The 16,649-nt window shown below is 41.5% G+C and overlaps 1 protein-coding gene across 3 annotated transcripts in view; it reads left to right on the forward strand.

The window, feature by feature from the left end:
- The first annotated feature begins 742 nt into the window (after window positions 1-742).
- The window catches only part of trak1a (trafficking protein, kinesin binding 1a), a 346,028-nt gene continuing 330,121 nt past the window's right edge, over window positions 743-16,649 (forward strand). Inside the window, exons 1-2 of one of the 3 annotated variants that reach the window (XM_085422431.1) lie at window positions 743-953; window positions 9,598-9,792. Coding sequence is in view for 2 of the 3 variants with exons in the window: in XM_085422429.1 (XP_085278555.1) it covers window positions 6,543-6,546; window positions 9,598-9,792 (199 nt within the window). In the remaining variant the exon portion in view is untranslated. Of the gene's footprint in view, window positions 954-6,397; window positions 6,547-9,597; window positions 9,793-11,771; window positions 12,576-16,649 lie in introns of those variants that run through there. The other 2 variants (XM_085422429.1, XM_085422430.1) reach the window with 2 other exon arrangements.

Here is a 16,649-nt window from a genome sequence, read left to right on the forward strand (position 1 = left end):
TTCCTTATACTGGAGTATGTGATTTAGAAGCATTTTTTTGAGGTGATGCTCTGGATGGCGTTGACAGTATACTGAGAGGGTTTTCTAGTATTTCATTTAATCCATGTATTTATTTATCTACCCACGAGTCACAACCTGTTAAAGTAAAAATAAAAACCTAATTATAACCTCCTCGGGCATAATTTTAGTTACATGCCAATTTAACTGGTTTACATTAGGTCATAGCGGTATACCTGACCAGCTGATAAGACAGGTTAAAGTCATGTCTATGACACTGTCTACACTCGAGCATGTGCACTGCTTCTTAGCCAATCATCCATCGTGCAGAGAAGTGTGATACCATGTCCATAAATACTACAGCTTGCCCTTGTGTGATTGAGAAAAAGAGAGGATCTAAATGTGTTTTCACAGGGCAAACTAAATAATATTTAAAAACACACAGTTTTAACTTGAGCTGGTGAGATGTTGTGCTTTGTTTTACATGATTTTGCTTTTTAAACGCTGCGATTTTAACATAAGCGTTGCTAAATGTAATTCTTTGTCCTGTCTTTCAGACATTGTCTCTGCACGATCACAGGAGTCTGGTTTCGCAGCTGCCCCGTCTGTGCCTTGCTGGTGAGACAACCTGACCATTTCCGTCCTCCCCTGTCAAATAAATGCGCTCAGGACACTTCTAATTCAGTTTCTGCTTCGGCGGGTCCAAGTTTGGTCCATGGCCGGTCCTGTTTTTAATCGGTAATCACTCAGCGCCAAGCTGGACCCGAGGGCTCAGACTCCCCCCACCTGTTCCTGCTCCCCGCCCCCTAAACAGCCTTCCGAACACATACACGCATCCCAGCTCCGTAGCCAAGCGCGCCGATTGGCCCGTGAGGAGGAGGAAGAGGAGGAGTATGTCAGTGAGGCTGCACTTCAGAAGTTCACGGCCACCTACACAGATGCTGAGACCATTACTGGTAATTGCTGCATGCATATGTTATAACTGTTGGCAGACAAAACTTACTGGAACCCATTTGGCGCTGTTGTATCAGCACTGTGTGCAGACATGTGTATAATTCATCTGTCAGAAATGATCTCCTTTGGTCCTTTACAAGTCCATTTGGCTGCATTAATGTATTATAGAAGTTACACAGTACAGCACAATTTAACCCAATTAAACGTTTACAGTAATGCCAGCCCCCAGTCTCTAATGGTTTTGGAGTAAGGTGTTAGGAAGACTGCAGGCTGATGGAGGTGGTTTGGATGAGAGTGAGGCCTTTGGAGCTGTGAGAAACTGTCCCTTTTCTGTGACCCTTCTCTAATGTAACATCCTGTCAGTGAAGCAGCTCCAGGGGACTTCAGCTGTGTGTGAGCCAGTATGTGAAAGAGAGAAGAGCTCTCAGTGGACTGTTTCCTCAATAGAGCAGGATGACACTAGTGTCCAAAATGTTGCTGTGCACTGGCCCTTCTCCTTTCTCTTTACAGTCTGGGAAGAACACCCACCAGACACTTTTAATTGAGTTGGTATTACATACAAAATTAATGAGTATTGATTATTTTTCTTTCCTTCTTTTTGCTATGCTAATCATGCAGAAGTCTAGATTAAAGGAGGTTGGGATTCTGCGGCTCATTAGGGAGGGAGAGGGAGCTAAGTAGAACCTGGCTAAAAAGCTACTTCAGCACTTCATAAATGATGCCAAGCACTTATACAGCACAATAGTGTGTAACGTTCATACTCACAGGAGCAACAGGAAAAGACCCTCCCAAAGACATTCTTTTTCCACCCTTGGGCATGATCTCAGTTCCTTGTATTATTTTGAACAGCAAGGTCTCGCTTATTTTTATGTTACCAAAAAGGTCATGTAGGAAAGTCATACTCATATTTAGATTTAGTTACACTTTTAGAGTCAAATCGACTGCCAGCTCACCAGACAGAGCACCTCTGCTCGTTCAGCATGACCAAATCAAAGGTTTGCGCTTATGGCTTATTGGTGACCAGGTACACACATGTACTGTAGCTGGTGCAGTGTAGGGTTTCCCCATATATAGAATTTACTTGGGCAGGCCACCAAAGTAAATTAACACCCACCCAATATAAATGGCGATTCATATTATCCATTCTAGAGAACAGGGCCATTCTTGGTCTACAGCAGGGATGATAGTTTTTGTTCCTTTAGAGATCCACTACAAACTGAATGAACCGAATGGAAAGTTGTGAATTGTTATGAATTTGACGATACTGGTGTTTAGTGTATTCTGCCCAACAATCATGTTTTTAAGAGAGCTGAGCAAATCCCATGAAAAACATGCAATCATTTTGAAAGTGAAACATAAATGTTGCGAAATCTAAACTTTCATGGAAAACAGGCCGAAGTGCTTAAAGAAGAATTAATGGAAAGAACTGCATGTCTGAAAAGTGTTATATTTACTGTTAGAGCCCGACCGATGTCAATGGGGGTCAATAGCAGCCATTTATTGATATATCAGTATCAGCATTTACAATCACCTATAAATTAAAAAAAGAGAGAGAGATGGGAGAAACGCCCTTTAACCATGTCATGAGTGTTATGTAGGGCACTCTATCACTTCCCTGCTGGCAGCTCGTAAGCGTAAACGAGTAATCCCTGACTTGTATAATTAAAGAAAGATTAATTTTAAACTGCACTGTAACGCGATCTTAGTGAGGACTAATAAATTACTTCACATAATAAAAGTGAAGGATTATGTTTATGCTTTGTGTGTCTAAAGTAGAAAATATCTGCCGATATATCAGATGTTTAAATCACCCATTCCTCTATCGGTGATTCTCTGGTATGGACTTTTAGAAGACTGAAACCCCACAGTGCTGTGTACATTCATATGACAGCTTATTCGCTAAAAGTCAGTGTCCGACTTTTGTAGGTAGTCTGTTATACCCTAAACAGCCCTATAAATCTATAATATTATTGCTCTTTATTAACTTAACTTAATTTTCCTTTAACTGTTGGCTTTAATGCATAATTAATGCATGCTGTTTGAATCAAAAGGACGGTGTTTTTCTTTTTCTTTTTCTTTAACATATACGTGAAACCCAGTTCTTGATTTCAGGCTGACAGGCTCATTCTTTAACAGGTCACTTGTATTTACAAAATCAAAGCTGTGGTAGGATCTACAGCAGCCCAGTTTTAAAGTTGGCTGAGGTGTTCAGGACAGTGCTGCCACCTGCTGGTTTGTGTTCAAATTTGCAGTGGTTTTGTTTGTGTCCTCATCTTTCCCTCTCTCAGCCTTCCGTCTGTCATTCTGCTTCTCCAACTCTCTCTTTGAGTCTCTCACAGAAAGAGAGAGCTGGTGTGGGAGTGGGTATGGGCGAATGAATGAACACAATGAGCTGAATAGAGCAGCTCATTGCCATGCGGCAGTTTCTGGGTGTGAGATGAATTCTCCGTGGTTACCAGCCTCCGATGATGTAAAGAGTTGAGTAACAGTGAAATTATGGGATGTCTGATGTGGAGAGGACGATTGGGAGCAAACAGACACATAGAAAAGTGGCAGAGGACGGATAACTTTGGTAAGCGGCTGGCAAAGTTATGGCAAGTGGAAAAACGGAGTTTGAATCTGATCTGATGGGTATGGTCCCCTGGCTCTCATCCAGTCACAGCACGCAGAAACATCCACTGTGCTGCTATTTTTGTTTTTTCTCAAAGGAGTGCAGGGTTCTTCTTGTGTTTTCACAAAGACGAGTTTGGACCTGTGCTGACCCACCAGAGCCTCAGTAAAGCACTCAAAACACTGTGTGTGGAGATTAGCCTCTGTGAGCTAGTCAGTCTGACCAGTGCAGTCACTGTTTGAGGGAGTGTAATCATGGAGTGGAAAATTTTGACAGGGGGGGAGGGGCTGCTATACACATAAACTGAGGGTTGCTATGGCTACAATGTTTTTGTACATAAAAAACTATGAATAATCCAGCAAGAACAACTGGCTGACTGCACACTTTACAGAACAAACTGAACCTCATTCGTTTGGATTTTATCAATTCTGTGGACTTGAAAAATATTTAACATTGAGTTGAATCTGAATTTAACATTTATAAAATATGCACTGAGTTTGTGCCAGATGTAGACAGATGATCTCATCTGGAAACAAATGGAACACAAATAAGTGATTTCAGATATTTACATACTGTATCTGATGTTCTGTGAAGCTGATGCCTCTTTACTATTCTGGCTGATGATATTAAGGGTTAGGGTTAAGCGTTTACATATTTTATGTATTTTAATGTCTAAAGAAAAGTATTCCTTTGCCCTCCATTTCTTGTCTGTTAAAGCTGTCCTTTAAGCTGCGTCCACACTGGAAACGATTGGCTCGTCGTGCATCGCTTTGTAGCCAACGGCTGGTCACTTGTGAACGTTCCAGACTCCTGTTGCCTGCATCTGTATTTGTATAGATATATAAGTTGAAAAAATATCTCCAGTCACAGCTACTTTGTCTCGTCAGCGAATATTTTGCCCATAGTCGCTTGAAGTCACCGAACGGGATTGACTCTCTGTGGTCTCTGGTTGCCATGTCGCTTGCGGTGTGATGCAGCGTTGCCGTGTCATTCCACAGGATGACCAACTAATCAAAATCGCCAGCTCACATTTGTATCCAAGTAAACAGATTTGTATTATGTGGATTCTTACTTTTAAGCGCACTATTACTAAGAACAGATTGGTGTAACTTCAACATTCGTGGATGTTACTTAGACACACATCACCGGCACTCCCCGACAGCTGCTTCCTCCACCAGCTGGAGAGTTCACAAACAGCTTCAGAAACCAAGACACCAAAGCGCTGATCCCAATCTGATGCAGCATCTTCAGCTTGCCCCGGAACAAGCCCCTTCGATAGAGACCACTATCTTTCATCCCACAGGACTCAAATGATCCGGTGCCAGACCCCACAGCAGAACCACAGATCTCGTGCAAACATCCCTTGACCAGTAGGCACGATTGAGCTCTACACAAAGGAAGTTGGTTTTGCTCTGTGATTCAGGTTATCAGAAGTATAGTAGGCAACCACAGAAAATATATGCACATGAAAAAAAAATCTCTTTGTACTAACTGCACAAACCAAACGAGAAGCATTGCTGTGTGGAATTTTGCATGGTTTTTGTCCTGGAAGAGTGGGAGTCACTTGACCAAATATTTGTGATTTATAATCCACAGTTAAATCCTTCTTTGATGGAAATTGTAATGATTTATTGGGAAATCCAACAGCCAATCCCATGTTACGTTTGTCATTCAAGATGTTTACTTTCAACCTGTCAGGTAGGACTTGAGGGATTTTATTTTATTAGTAATAAACTTTTTATTTACAAAGAAAATAACACCTTAGCAAACACACTAGGCGCAGATTCACAGGGTTAGTGACATTTGAAAACCCTGGTTCGCCACCCACGTGTAGATGTGTGAGCTGCCGGTGACATTTGATAACACTGACGTACTACTGCGCTTTATTTCACGAGTGCACCCTCTGTGACCAGCAGCTGCTTGTGCTGCAATCTAAATCTGGATAACACTCTGCTGCAACTCCACAGAGCAGCACTACAACTTAAATGGAGGCAATTTTCTAAGTGTTAGTGGATTATAGTTTGCATCAAACCACCCACCAACTTCTGTACTTCCTTTTACTTGAAATTACCTCATTTCTAAAATGAAACATCTCAAAGATCGGTTACTTTGTGCACCACCCTAATCGCTCACATTACCGTGAAGTTTGGTAACTAGTGATTCTAAACTGATTAGTGCAGCTATTAGTCTGCTTCCAAGACTATTACGCATCAGCTTAGGATAACATGTAATCATATCGAGCTTTGTTTGGTGCCAAAAGCTGGGATCTGTGGGATTACAGGGAAAAATCTTGAGTGGTGTTTTGGCAGGTTTTCTGCTGGAGCTTTGCTCCTGTCGCGCACACACTGTGATTACTGCTGTAACGAGGAGAAACCTTTTCCGCTGGTCTGTTTTTGTGGTAGTTTAACACTTGCTCTCTAATATAGCAAAATCTCCTTTATGTTGAGTTTATTATCTTTTGGCTCAGGCTGTGTTTTCACCACACCTCGAAGCACACGCACACTCACACTTTTAAAATCTTGAAAGGCCCAATCTCTTGATATTAGTGTTTTAGTAATGGAGCTTGAGCAGCATCAGACCTGGTGTGGCCACAGTTGGTTTATACAGGATAGGGAAAGTAGTGTGTGTGTGGCTTTCAGCTTGTGTGCAGAGCCCAGCTGGGTTTGTTGGCTGCCAGAGTGTGGAAAAGTGAGAGAGTGGGGCGGTCCATGTGATCTCTCGTCATTGGCATGTCAAGCATGATGGGACCAGTTTGGTTGGCTCCGGCCGCTCCTCCCTCCCTCTTTTACCGCCTCTCTTTTGGTCTCCTGCACTCTGTACTGTCCTCTAAAACTTTTAGTACTCTGCTCTTCCCATTTCCCACCCTCCCGGCACCTCTCTCTCTTTCTGTGTTATTTCCTGCGACCTTGCCCTCTCCAGGATCGCTGGAAAATGTAATTGGAGGGCAAGAGGGGGGCAGTGGTTGTCGTGCTCGGGCACCATGAGTGAGTACGCTGTGTGGAGAATGGTTTTCTAGCAGTTTCAGCTCATCTCTAGTGATAGTTATGAGCAGTCTGACTAACATCTGGACAGCTTGCTCGCCGTATCTTCTGGCTATCCCTTTTGTTATCTGTTTGTCGGGGACTGTTGCTTTCTTGTCTTTTTAACCTTGTATATTGAAAGGGGTGTTAAAGAGCTGGCTTTGCAAAGGAAATGTTTTTATGTTTGAATTCTTTCAATCTGTGAAAAATCAAAAGTGTCACATGTCGTCATGTGGGTTCAGTTTTATAGTAAAAGATAAGATTTCCAGGTTTAAACGGCTAAAAGCCTGTCAGTGAGTGTGTTTTAGGAAGAAGGGGAAAAAACCCTGGCTTTTCAAGCCTTGACCTCAGGGGGCAGAAGTGCATTGTTTTGGTCAACAGGAGGCAGCCATGTTGCATTTCAGATCTATGCTCTCTAGTTAAAGATTTGAAAGTCATGTCTGGGAGATTGAACGGTCTGACACAAACAACTCGTGACTGCTAACATTTCAGCTGATCCTAGTCAGTCAGTAGCTTTCCTTTAATATGATAAAACCCTCTCTGTGTCTTCGTAGCCTGCTCGCTGTGTTAGGCGGTGTGTTTATCGCTCAGACGGACTGTGTGACAGGCCTATTTTTACATTTGAACTTGAACTTTCTTGTTGTGGTGTCCTCACAGCTTGTGTGCTTTGTGCCTCCTCTGTATTTACTTCAAAAGGTTTTACTATCCACTCTCTTATGAAGAGACGGTGCGATACAAAAAAAATACAGATTTTTTTTTAAATGGTCCATAGTAAATGTAAAGGTCAGTTGTGTGATCTTCTTTCTGTCACATGAAAAAATAATTTCAAAAATATTTTTATATGTATAATTGTTGCATTTCCCAAGAGGTCCAGGTGATCTGCTTTCATTGCTCACCTATTCTAAGAGGGAGCCCCATTTGTTTCAATTTTTACACTGGACGCCCTTCCTGATGCAACCGAAAGGGACTTTTTCTCCTCCCAGGATCAAACCTGGATCTTTCTCTTGTTAGGCGAATGTGTAAACCACCACACCATGGAGACACAAAGTAGTCTGAGCCTAAATGCTCAGTAGTATCAAATCACAGGCAGTTGGTACCTACAGCTGCAGAGAGAGGAGGAGCAATGGCTGTAACATTTATACATTTTCTATGTAGGTTAATATCAGAAAACACACACACGCATATTTCATCCTGCCTTTCTTTTTGCCTTTAAACAAAGCTCAAAACCTTGTTGGATGATATTTGCAGTGTTACCATTCTTAAACATCACCCAGTTTACTGTTCATGTTTCATATCAGAATCCAAATATTGCAGTACATTTAGGTATATTGAATTCATGCTCCTATAATGTCAGATTGTGCTCTGCAGGAAAGCTTTTAATACACTTCAGTTACAAAACTTCAGTGTCAATATAATTTTATTTGCTGCTGTACTTTGCGTAAAACCAAATGATCTGCCAGAGATGCGCTAATCAATCATAATCTTACTCAGAGAACTTTTACACAAACCAGAGGCAGCACAAAGTGGCAAAATCCAGAAAATTGTGAAATGTCACTTGTTCTGATGGAACTGGGTATTCAGCACTTACATCTGTGTTGAAATTTCTCTGGCTGTGCTTGCTAAATGTTTCCCCAGCCTCTGCTGTGAGTGTGTGTGTTCCCCTTTTCAGCACAGTCAGTCATTCAGTCTGCATTAGAAAAACTGTAAGAGCGCATTGTTGGGGAGACAGACAGACAGACGGGCAGATAGAGAGACAGAACAAAGAAACAAAGAACTTTATTTTTACTGTATGTTAATTCCCATGTTTAGTCTCCTTCTGTCAGTCCAAGAGCTTCTCTGTTCTATATTTGTGGAGGAGGGAAAAAGAAAAAACTTGATTTGTGTGTAAGCAGAGAGAATGTGTTCTCTAATAGAGCCAAAAATGGATGACGCTTTTAATAGCACACTAAAGTGATGTGTGAACAGAGAGCTGCATAGCTGAAAGCTTAGGTAAGGTTATTTAAGTTTGCACAGCAGAGCACAATTGTGAATCAGTGGTTCACAGAGGAAGGCTGCTGTTGATTTTGTGCAGGGGGAAAAAAGAGAGCACAACTGAGTGGCTCGGTGGTTAGGGCTCACGTGCCTCGATCCTTCAGTCCCCTCTTAAATCCCAGCTGACTGGAACTTTTGTGGTGTGTAATGTCATCCATCCATCTCCCTTTACTATCTCTAATCACTGCAGCTGTCATACAAGGGCTGAAAACACCCAGTAATTATTAAAATGATAAAGAAAGAGGCCATACAGAGAGCAATCCCAATTTGGGCTATAACTATGTAAGAGATGTATACATTTCACATCTTTTATTTTTATTTTTCACAGGAAAATATAGGAAAAAATTAAGACGGTTGATCTCAGGTTACTAGGGAAGCCCTGCAGCTAGTCGACACCTACTTACATCTGTTTATTTATTATGTCTGAGCAGGTTAATCTCGTATCAGTTGGCTGCAGAGAGACTGGAGACCTGATTTTGTTTTATCTTGTTTGGTATGCATGGCATCTTTATCTCTTTCGGGGTAATAATGGGCTTAATTATGGCAGAGAAATTATTTATTGTCTTAGATAAGGATGTGGCACAACACTGGATTCAAACTTAATTTAAACTGTTTGGCAAGCCAGTATTTTATAAAAATGATTAGAAATGTCTGACATCTAGCTCATTTCAAGCCTTTACAGTCGCAAAGCTACGGTTAATTAGGGATACCAACTCAACTTTTAGCTGGTCTCCTTTTTGGTTTTCTTTTTCCTGCGATTAAAACCTAACCAGTTCCTCAGTGGGCCACTAGAGGGCCTCATACACCCTCCGGTTCAGAAGACTGCATGAGTGTACTAAATGAAATATATTGTCCTGATTACTAAATTGAATAACTCAGAAGTTCTGGTGTTTCCTGTGTCCACTAACTTGATGAAAATGTGAAAGTAAATATTTCCAAAGAAAGCAGCAGTTATTCTTCACTTTGTCTTCTCTCCTTGTGCAGATGTGTGTAACAATACTGATTTGCCGGAGCTCGAGATTATCAGCTTATTGGAAGAACAACTGCCGGTGTACAAGCTGAGGGCTGACACCATCTTCGGTTATGACCAAGATGATTGGCTGCACACTCCCCTCTTGGGCCCTGACGCTGCCGTTGACCTGACTACTGAACAGATTGAGGAGACCCTCAAATACTTCTGTAAGTTCGTTATGCTGCGTTTTCAAAATATAATAACACGCGTGTCCTGTTGTTGGAGAGTGACAATGAGAGATCTGAGTGTTATGGCAACGTTAATGTTGTGGAAATGAGAGAGGGTGTTGACTCCATTGATGTCTCCGTTAGTGTGGGTGAACCAAGTGACCGTGGTTGCCAAAACAAAATTAATAACTGCTGTCTATCTCACTCTGGTTAATGTTTTACTTTTTCGTGCACTCAGTGCACATGTTGTGTGGTTTTTTTTTTTTATACCATCGTCAGCACTTGCCTTATCAAACTGTGGCTTTTGATTGCAATCTGTGCCAGCTAGAGCACGTACAGACCCACATACACACAATTTGAATTAAACAAACATGCACAGGCTCGTGATAACATGTGCAAACACTGCACATGGCAAACCAAGGGAGTGTAAAGTGTTTTTGTTTTTTTTTCACAATTAATTATTAATATCTAACTCATGTCTACTTGGAATAGTGACTCAGGGTAAAACATGTTCTAAAAATAAACCAAGCATCTTATAAATAGGCTTAATCAAGAGCTGCAAATACACCCGGTGCCCCATTGCCTGCACCTTCAATTTAGTATTGACATTCATCACAGAGAACCAGCCTATCAGGTGATAGCGAGGGGGCAGAAGAGCCATTATTACAAATCATGAAAATAGTTTTTTGCTGTACAGTCAATACCATCACTGTGATTTGTCATCATCTGTATCTCCACTTGGACTTTTACTAGCTATCCCCATCTGCTTCAAGGAGATGGCTCTGTATCGGCACCCTAAGCAGGAGTGATACATGAGCTAAGATCTTTAATGGTAAAGCTCAACTGATCTTGAGTGTCTGATTGTACAGACCATCACAAAGTGCCAACGTGTTACCATTTTTAAGCATTTATATAATGAAAAGTCCAGCCCAACTTGCATCTTAATCAGGAGCGCTGTGGGGGAGGGGGATATAGTACACGCTGTTGCATCATCCGAGTAAACATTGATTCGATCTGGTGCCTGAGAAGGATGAGTGTGAGGAGGTTGTGACATGAGGCAGCTGACCGATCGAAGGCAAATCCATGCTGTGATGACATAAAATGCACACGTAACAAAGACTGTAGACTGTCTGATTGGTAAATTTGTTTCACAGCCTCAGCTGGTGATGGATATTTTGTCAACAGAGTAACAGATAACATGTAGGAGATGTCATTTTTAAAAAGACTGAGGTTTTAATTAGAATAGCTGTATGTTCGGGATTGCGTTGTTTCCTATTATTTTATCTTTTGATTCAACTGCATACCTGAAATCAAATAGCAGCGCACAGATACGTATAAATGCAATGATAATACATGTATTAATGTGCAGGCTCACTTGGCAAGCAGCTCTAACTGATCCTGTAATGGGGTCTTATGCAACCTTACTACATTACATGAGTAAGCAGTTATATGACTCTACTGGCACATTAGCATAAAACCATGCATGTCACTTAGTTAGCAGCAGTTGCTTTTTTTCACACTGTAAGAAACACTGGCTGTTTTTAGCAAGCAGCAGGTTCACAGTATGTTGTTAGCCTTGTCTTAGCCCATCCTGTGAGCATGTAGCTGCTTTACGCTGTAGTTTCATAATGTGCTTCTCACTGGTTCCTCTCACGTGCTTTCTGCCTCCCATGCATGCGCTTCATCACTCCCTATATGACAAATCCCAGAATCCCCATTTTGGTTCATTCATTTTGAGTTAGCCACGTCACCCCTGCCAACGCTACACTGCCTTCTCTGCATCTACATGCTGCTCAGCCGTAGGCTTTGGAGTCTGAGGCTGTTTCCATAACAACGACACAGAAGGACAAAGTAGAGGAGAGGAGGGAGGGCGAAATGCTGACATGTGAATGGTGGGCGGGAAGAAGCTGGTGAAATTCCCCCCCCCCCCCCATTGGCTACAGACATCCTTTTAGCCCACCCATCCCACTGTGTCGTCATTCTCATCATTTCTGCTGCAAAACCCGTGACTGCTGCTGCTGCCTTGCTCTCTGTATCTCTGTGTTTATTGAGTCATTGCTGGAGATGCGGTTGTCCATGTGTTGAGCTAAAGAATGTTACAAAAGGGAAGGAAAAGGTCATTTTGCGAACATGGCCAGAGTAACAGCTGACAGCAGCCGAAGGTGGCCTGACATGAAGCTATAAGTGGATGGACCTGATTATTTGCTCTGATTTGTTTTGGAGTGACTCTGGAAATGTGACGACAGAAAATAAGGAAGATGAGGGACATATTTGGCAGAAGATGGAAAATTTGCTGAAAATGGTAGACTACCTGACGGACTAAAATACAAATAAGTGACTCGGTGTTTTTTCCAGCTGACAGCTGATGACGCAAATAATGGGTTCTGACTGATGAAATCCAAAAATGGCACCAGCAGTGCATTAAATTAAGCATAACACAGCAACGGGCTGGTGTTACTCAGTGTGGAACAGAAAAGAAATCTGATCATGAGAACCAGATTCTTACCTAAAGTAACCGTGTCCATTCTGGTATCTGCTAAGCATGCTGAGAAAGAAGAATTGAGATGCTGACCTATTGACCACCAGACTCTACTGGAAACCAGTTAAAGTGACAGATGCTTGTTTCTGACCATACTGGGATGCTACAGTTAAGTATGCTGGGACATTGGCACATCTGTCTGTCAGAGCAGTGAGGATGAAGAGACGAGGCCAGACCAGAGGCCAGAGGTTTGTTAAGGCAGACTACTACGAGCTGGACTGGTACTATGAAGAGTGCACTGATGGTAAGAGAGCACTTCAGTGTGGATTAAGATGTACAAGCTGAAAAGCCAGACACTTTCCTGGAGTTGGAAAGAGGCTAATTTCTTTATGTAGCAAGTAAGTAGCTTCTATTGGATAGCTGATTTCAAGTGGAAGACTGTTACTTAGACAGCTGTTGTGGGGATTGTATCCAAGTAAGACATTATTAGTACAGAACAGTTGAGACTGAAAATGGGATAAGAGCAACTACAATGGAGAAAGAGAGCCGTTTCCTGCACTTTACATACGTCAACATGTCAAATTGTTTGCAATCTATCTAAAAAGAAACCAATTCAAAGCACAGGCATGGAGGACTTCCTGGAAAGTTAGCTGGGAATTCTTTGGCTTCATTTTCACACATATTTGAAGTGCTTTGAGGAAGTCGTGCACACTGAATATACATTTACTGTCTTTTAAGTAACTCACTCTTGGGATCCGCTTGAATGTATGCTAGTTTCTTTCCTATTTAAATCACGTGAATGTCACCTTGTGGCTTGGCATTCTCAGCAAAACCATGAAGGTAGGTGTTGTGGAAAGGACAGAGAGGAGCAGCATTATAAACAGTAGGTGCTGTAATAGGTGGTGTTTGGAAGGTGAGTCAGTGGCTCCTAATATAGAGCCAAGTAGTAGTTGTGGGTGTTAGGTGTTGGCGGTGTGACTGGACTTTATGGTGGTTCCTGTGTTTCTGGACAACAACTAGAGATCTTGTTGTGCTAACGCCAGCTCCCTCCTGCTGATGCAGCGGGTAGCTGGCATTAGCACATAGTGATAAAATGAATAAAGGTTATGTTGTGGAGATGGTGACAAAGTAACAAATTACAATAATCTAGTCTCAATGACATAACTGCAGTAAATGATAATTTCATAACAAAGAGCAGGATTTTTTAGAAGAAACCTGTAATTGCTTAGAAATAAGGTTTCGAGTTTAGATCTGTGCTGTTTAGATCTTTGCTGCGATCTGTGACCTGTCTTAGCTAAGTTTGCATCCATGTATATGTTTCTGCTCATATGCACAAAAATGAAAGCTTTTATCTGTAGCTTGTCCAGCAGAGCGGCGCCAACTCGGTCGTTATTGTACATTGAGGTCTCACTGTAGCACATGTAGCAGTGCACTGTGCAGATGGTGCTGTGGAGTCAAGCGGTGTCCTCACTGTAGGTTGCTGACTTGTTTTATTAGAAAATGCTGCTGGAGCGTTAATGAAGAGCTGATATTAGCTGATATCAGCCCCTGTTGGAGACCTAAAAACAAAACAAGCTTAAACTAATGCAACGTTATAAAATGATCCTTTATGTATTGAATTCCAGTGTGTTACAACATCCTGTGGTATTGTCTCAAAGTAGCTTTAGTGTGTGACTTGAAATGATTAAATACCAGATTGAATCTGCAGATTGATCCACATGGTCATGTGACAGGTGTCACTATCAGCAAGGTGCAGTAGTGGCTCGCTTGTTACCCTTTAGTGCTTTTTAGCTCCTACTCTTTCTTCACAAACATGTCCGTCTTTCTACTCTCGTCTTGGTCCTTTTTGCTCCCTAATTATGATGCACCTGCTTATGGTCCCTTTATTTAAAGTGGGATGTAACTGATTTCATGCTATACGTGTAGTTCTCACCTATAGTAATTGCTTTGCTTTTGGTTGTTCGCATGCACATATTTGTGCACTTTTTGTATTTTGACATCATTAAACTGCACACTTAATATGGATGTTGGAGGAGAAATGAGTTCATTGTCCTATATTATGCATTCTTACATAACAGTTTGAGATGGATTCCCAGTTTGAGCTGCGCAGCTTAAATGTTATTCACATGTGGCCAGCTGGTATAGCTTTTATTTCCAGTCTTTTTTAGGAACTGATATTGCCTGGTAGACACTGACGGTAGGTTTACTGTGTTAAAATGTTTAAATGCTGGATGAGAAGGGACACACGGCTTCTTTGATAAAGCTTTTCATGGAGTGTCGAGGCAGAAATAGATACGCAGCTGGTTTTATGTTGGGGAGGGATGAGGAAGTAGGTTGGCTTATATTTAGCCCAATGATTTGCATGCTCCTCCAAGCCAGTCTTGTTGATATCAACCTGACAACGACTTTTTGGCACTTCCAGAGGCCTTCAAACAAATGGCTTCATGGACAGAGGACAACCAGGACAGCTGGGCTCAGACTGGGGCTGGGGCTAAATAAAAGGGCCCTGTTTTTCGATTGGGAATGTAAGAGATGGTTCTAACAATATTTGAATTTCAAGCTCGACAGCAAATCCCAGAAAAATACTTGATATTGGATACCATTTTTTTGTGTGTGTGTGAGGGGAGAGACAAAAAGAAACAATGCAAACTATAACGTCAATGTTTGTTTAATACCTCAGTGTTATTCAAATTGGAGCTTTGACAAATTGCAGGTTCATAAAGTGATATTCAATGTTGTGAACGTCAGCTACTTCAGAGGGCCTGTGTGCCTGCCGCAGATGACAGAAAAAGATGAAGCCAATCCAATCTTTAAGTGATAACGTGATAAACCCTGCTTCCGAGTCCAAATTACTCTGCGTTTATTAAGGTTGTTGGGTTTTCAACGTTTCTTAATGCTTTTGTATCTTGTCCTATTTAATCTGAACAAGCCCCTAAAGGGAAAAAAAAAAGGTGGTGATCACTGTCGGCCTCTCTCAATTTTTATTACCACTATTCTACCACTATTTTAAAGCTCAGTTTTTAAAACCTTACGATGTAACTACAGCCCAGCCCATGCAGCAGTATATTAATGACTAACCTCGTACGGTAGATGGTAGATTATTTCAGTTGTTCTCCTGACTGAAGTTTGGTCCGTTTACAGCATCCTGCCGTGCAGACACCTTCGTCCCTAATCATTGGGAACCTTCCATTAACTTTTATCGAGTGGAAAAAAGTTAGCGCTCACCCTCCAGCTTCAGTATGTTTATATTATGCTAACGCGCTAACATAGCTGTGTAGCTAGCCACCACGTAGCACATCGTTATATACCAGCTAGCCCAACTTCAGTAACCATACAAACGTCACTACTGTTTAGTTTTCTGTCTTCATTTATGTCAGAAGTGATAGCAGAGCTTTACGTTTTAATTTTTTCACAAATCCCTCAGTCAGAACCTGGTATATCATCTTTAGATGGAAATTTGTTACACCTGGTAGCCACACAGATCATTTTATTGAAGGTGAAAGAATTCAGACAGTTTGTAACTCTCAGTGATGCCGCAGTGTTTGTTTGACTTTGGGACCTGAAGAGGAGTTTGGACCCGGACACGGCTAATGACGTCAGACTTAAAGACTGGATATGGAAGTACCTTAAACCTGCATTATGTCTCAAGGCCACCAGGTGGCGATAGCTGTGGTTTAGGGCTGCCACAAACGATTATTTTGATAGTCGACTAGTCACAGATTATTTATGCGATTAGTCGACTAATCAGATCATCATCCACTGGACGTAAAACTACAGCTTATTGCACCAGCAGCATCTGCTCTTATATAACTATCATTAGCTTACAGCTTTAAGCTTTTAAGGTGCTAACTAAAAATAAAGACAAGATGATAGTTTATTCAATTTTAATGAAATTTGCAGATTGTTTCGGTGAAGTTTAATAAACTCCTTGCTATCTAAAATATAACAGGACAACGGAGTATATTCTCCAGCATCTCACACTTCTGATAATCAGCTGTCTGCTTGAAGTTTATTCAGCTGTGTAAAAACTATAACTTTATTCTCAGACAAACCGATTTACTCAGGAACAAATAAAATACTAAAAAAAAAAAAAAAAAAAAAAAAAAAGCCAAACAACAACATTTTTAATTTATCTAAGTGACTCATATATACCGGTATTTAACCTGAGTAGCGAAAGACGGCGGTGGGTTTGAAAACAATTTGCCGGGAGTCCGGTGTTCTCACCGCGCTAGTGACCTAGCCCCCGGCTAGCTATCGAGCTAGTGGGTAACAGACGTCTCCGAAAACGTCGGAGCGCTTTTGAAAATATGTGGTGTCCTGATAAACTGAGCCGATATTTGAGGTTTACACAGCTACATTCTCGGCTGAAAATATGTTA

Source organism: Rhamphochromis longiceps, linkage group LG11, assembly GCF_057381845.1.
Source record: "Rhamphochromis longiceps isolate RC_006_pf linkage group LG11, R_longiceps_female_GT1.1, whole genome shotgun sequence".
In the NCBI taxonomy this organism is placed as follows: domain Eukaryota; kingdom Metazoa; phylum Chordata; class Actinopteri; order Cichliformes; family Cichlidae; genus Rhamphochromis; species Rhamphochromis longiceps.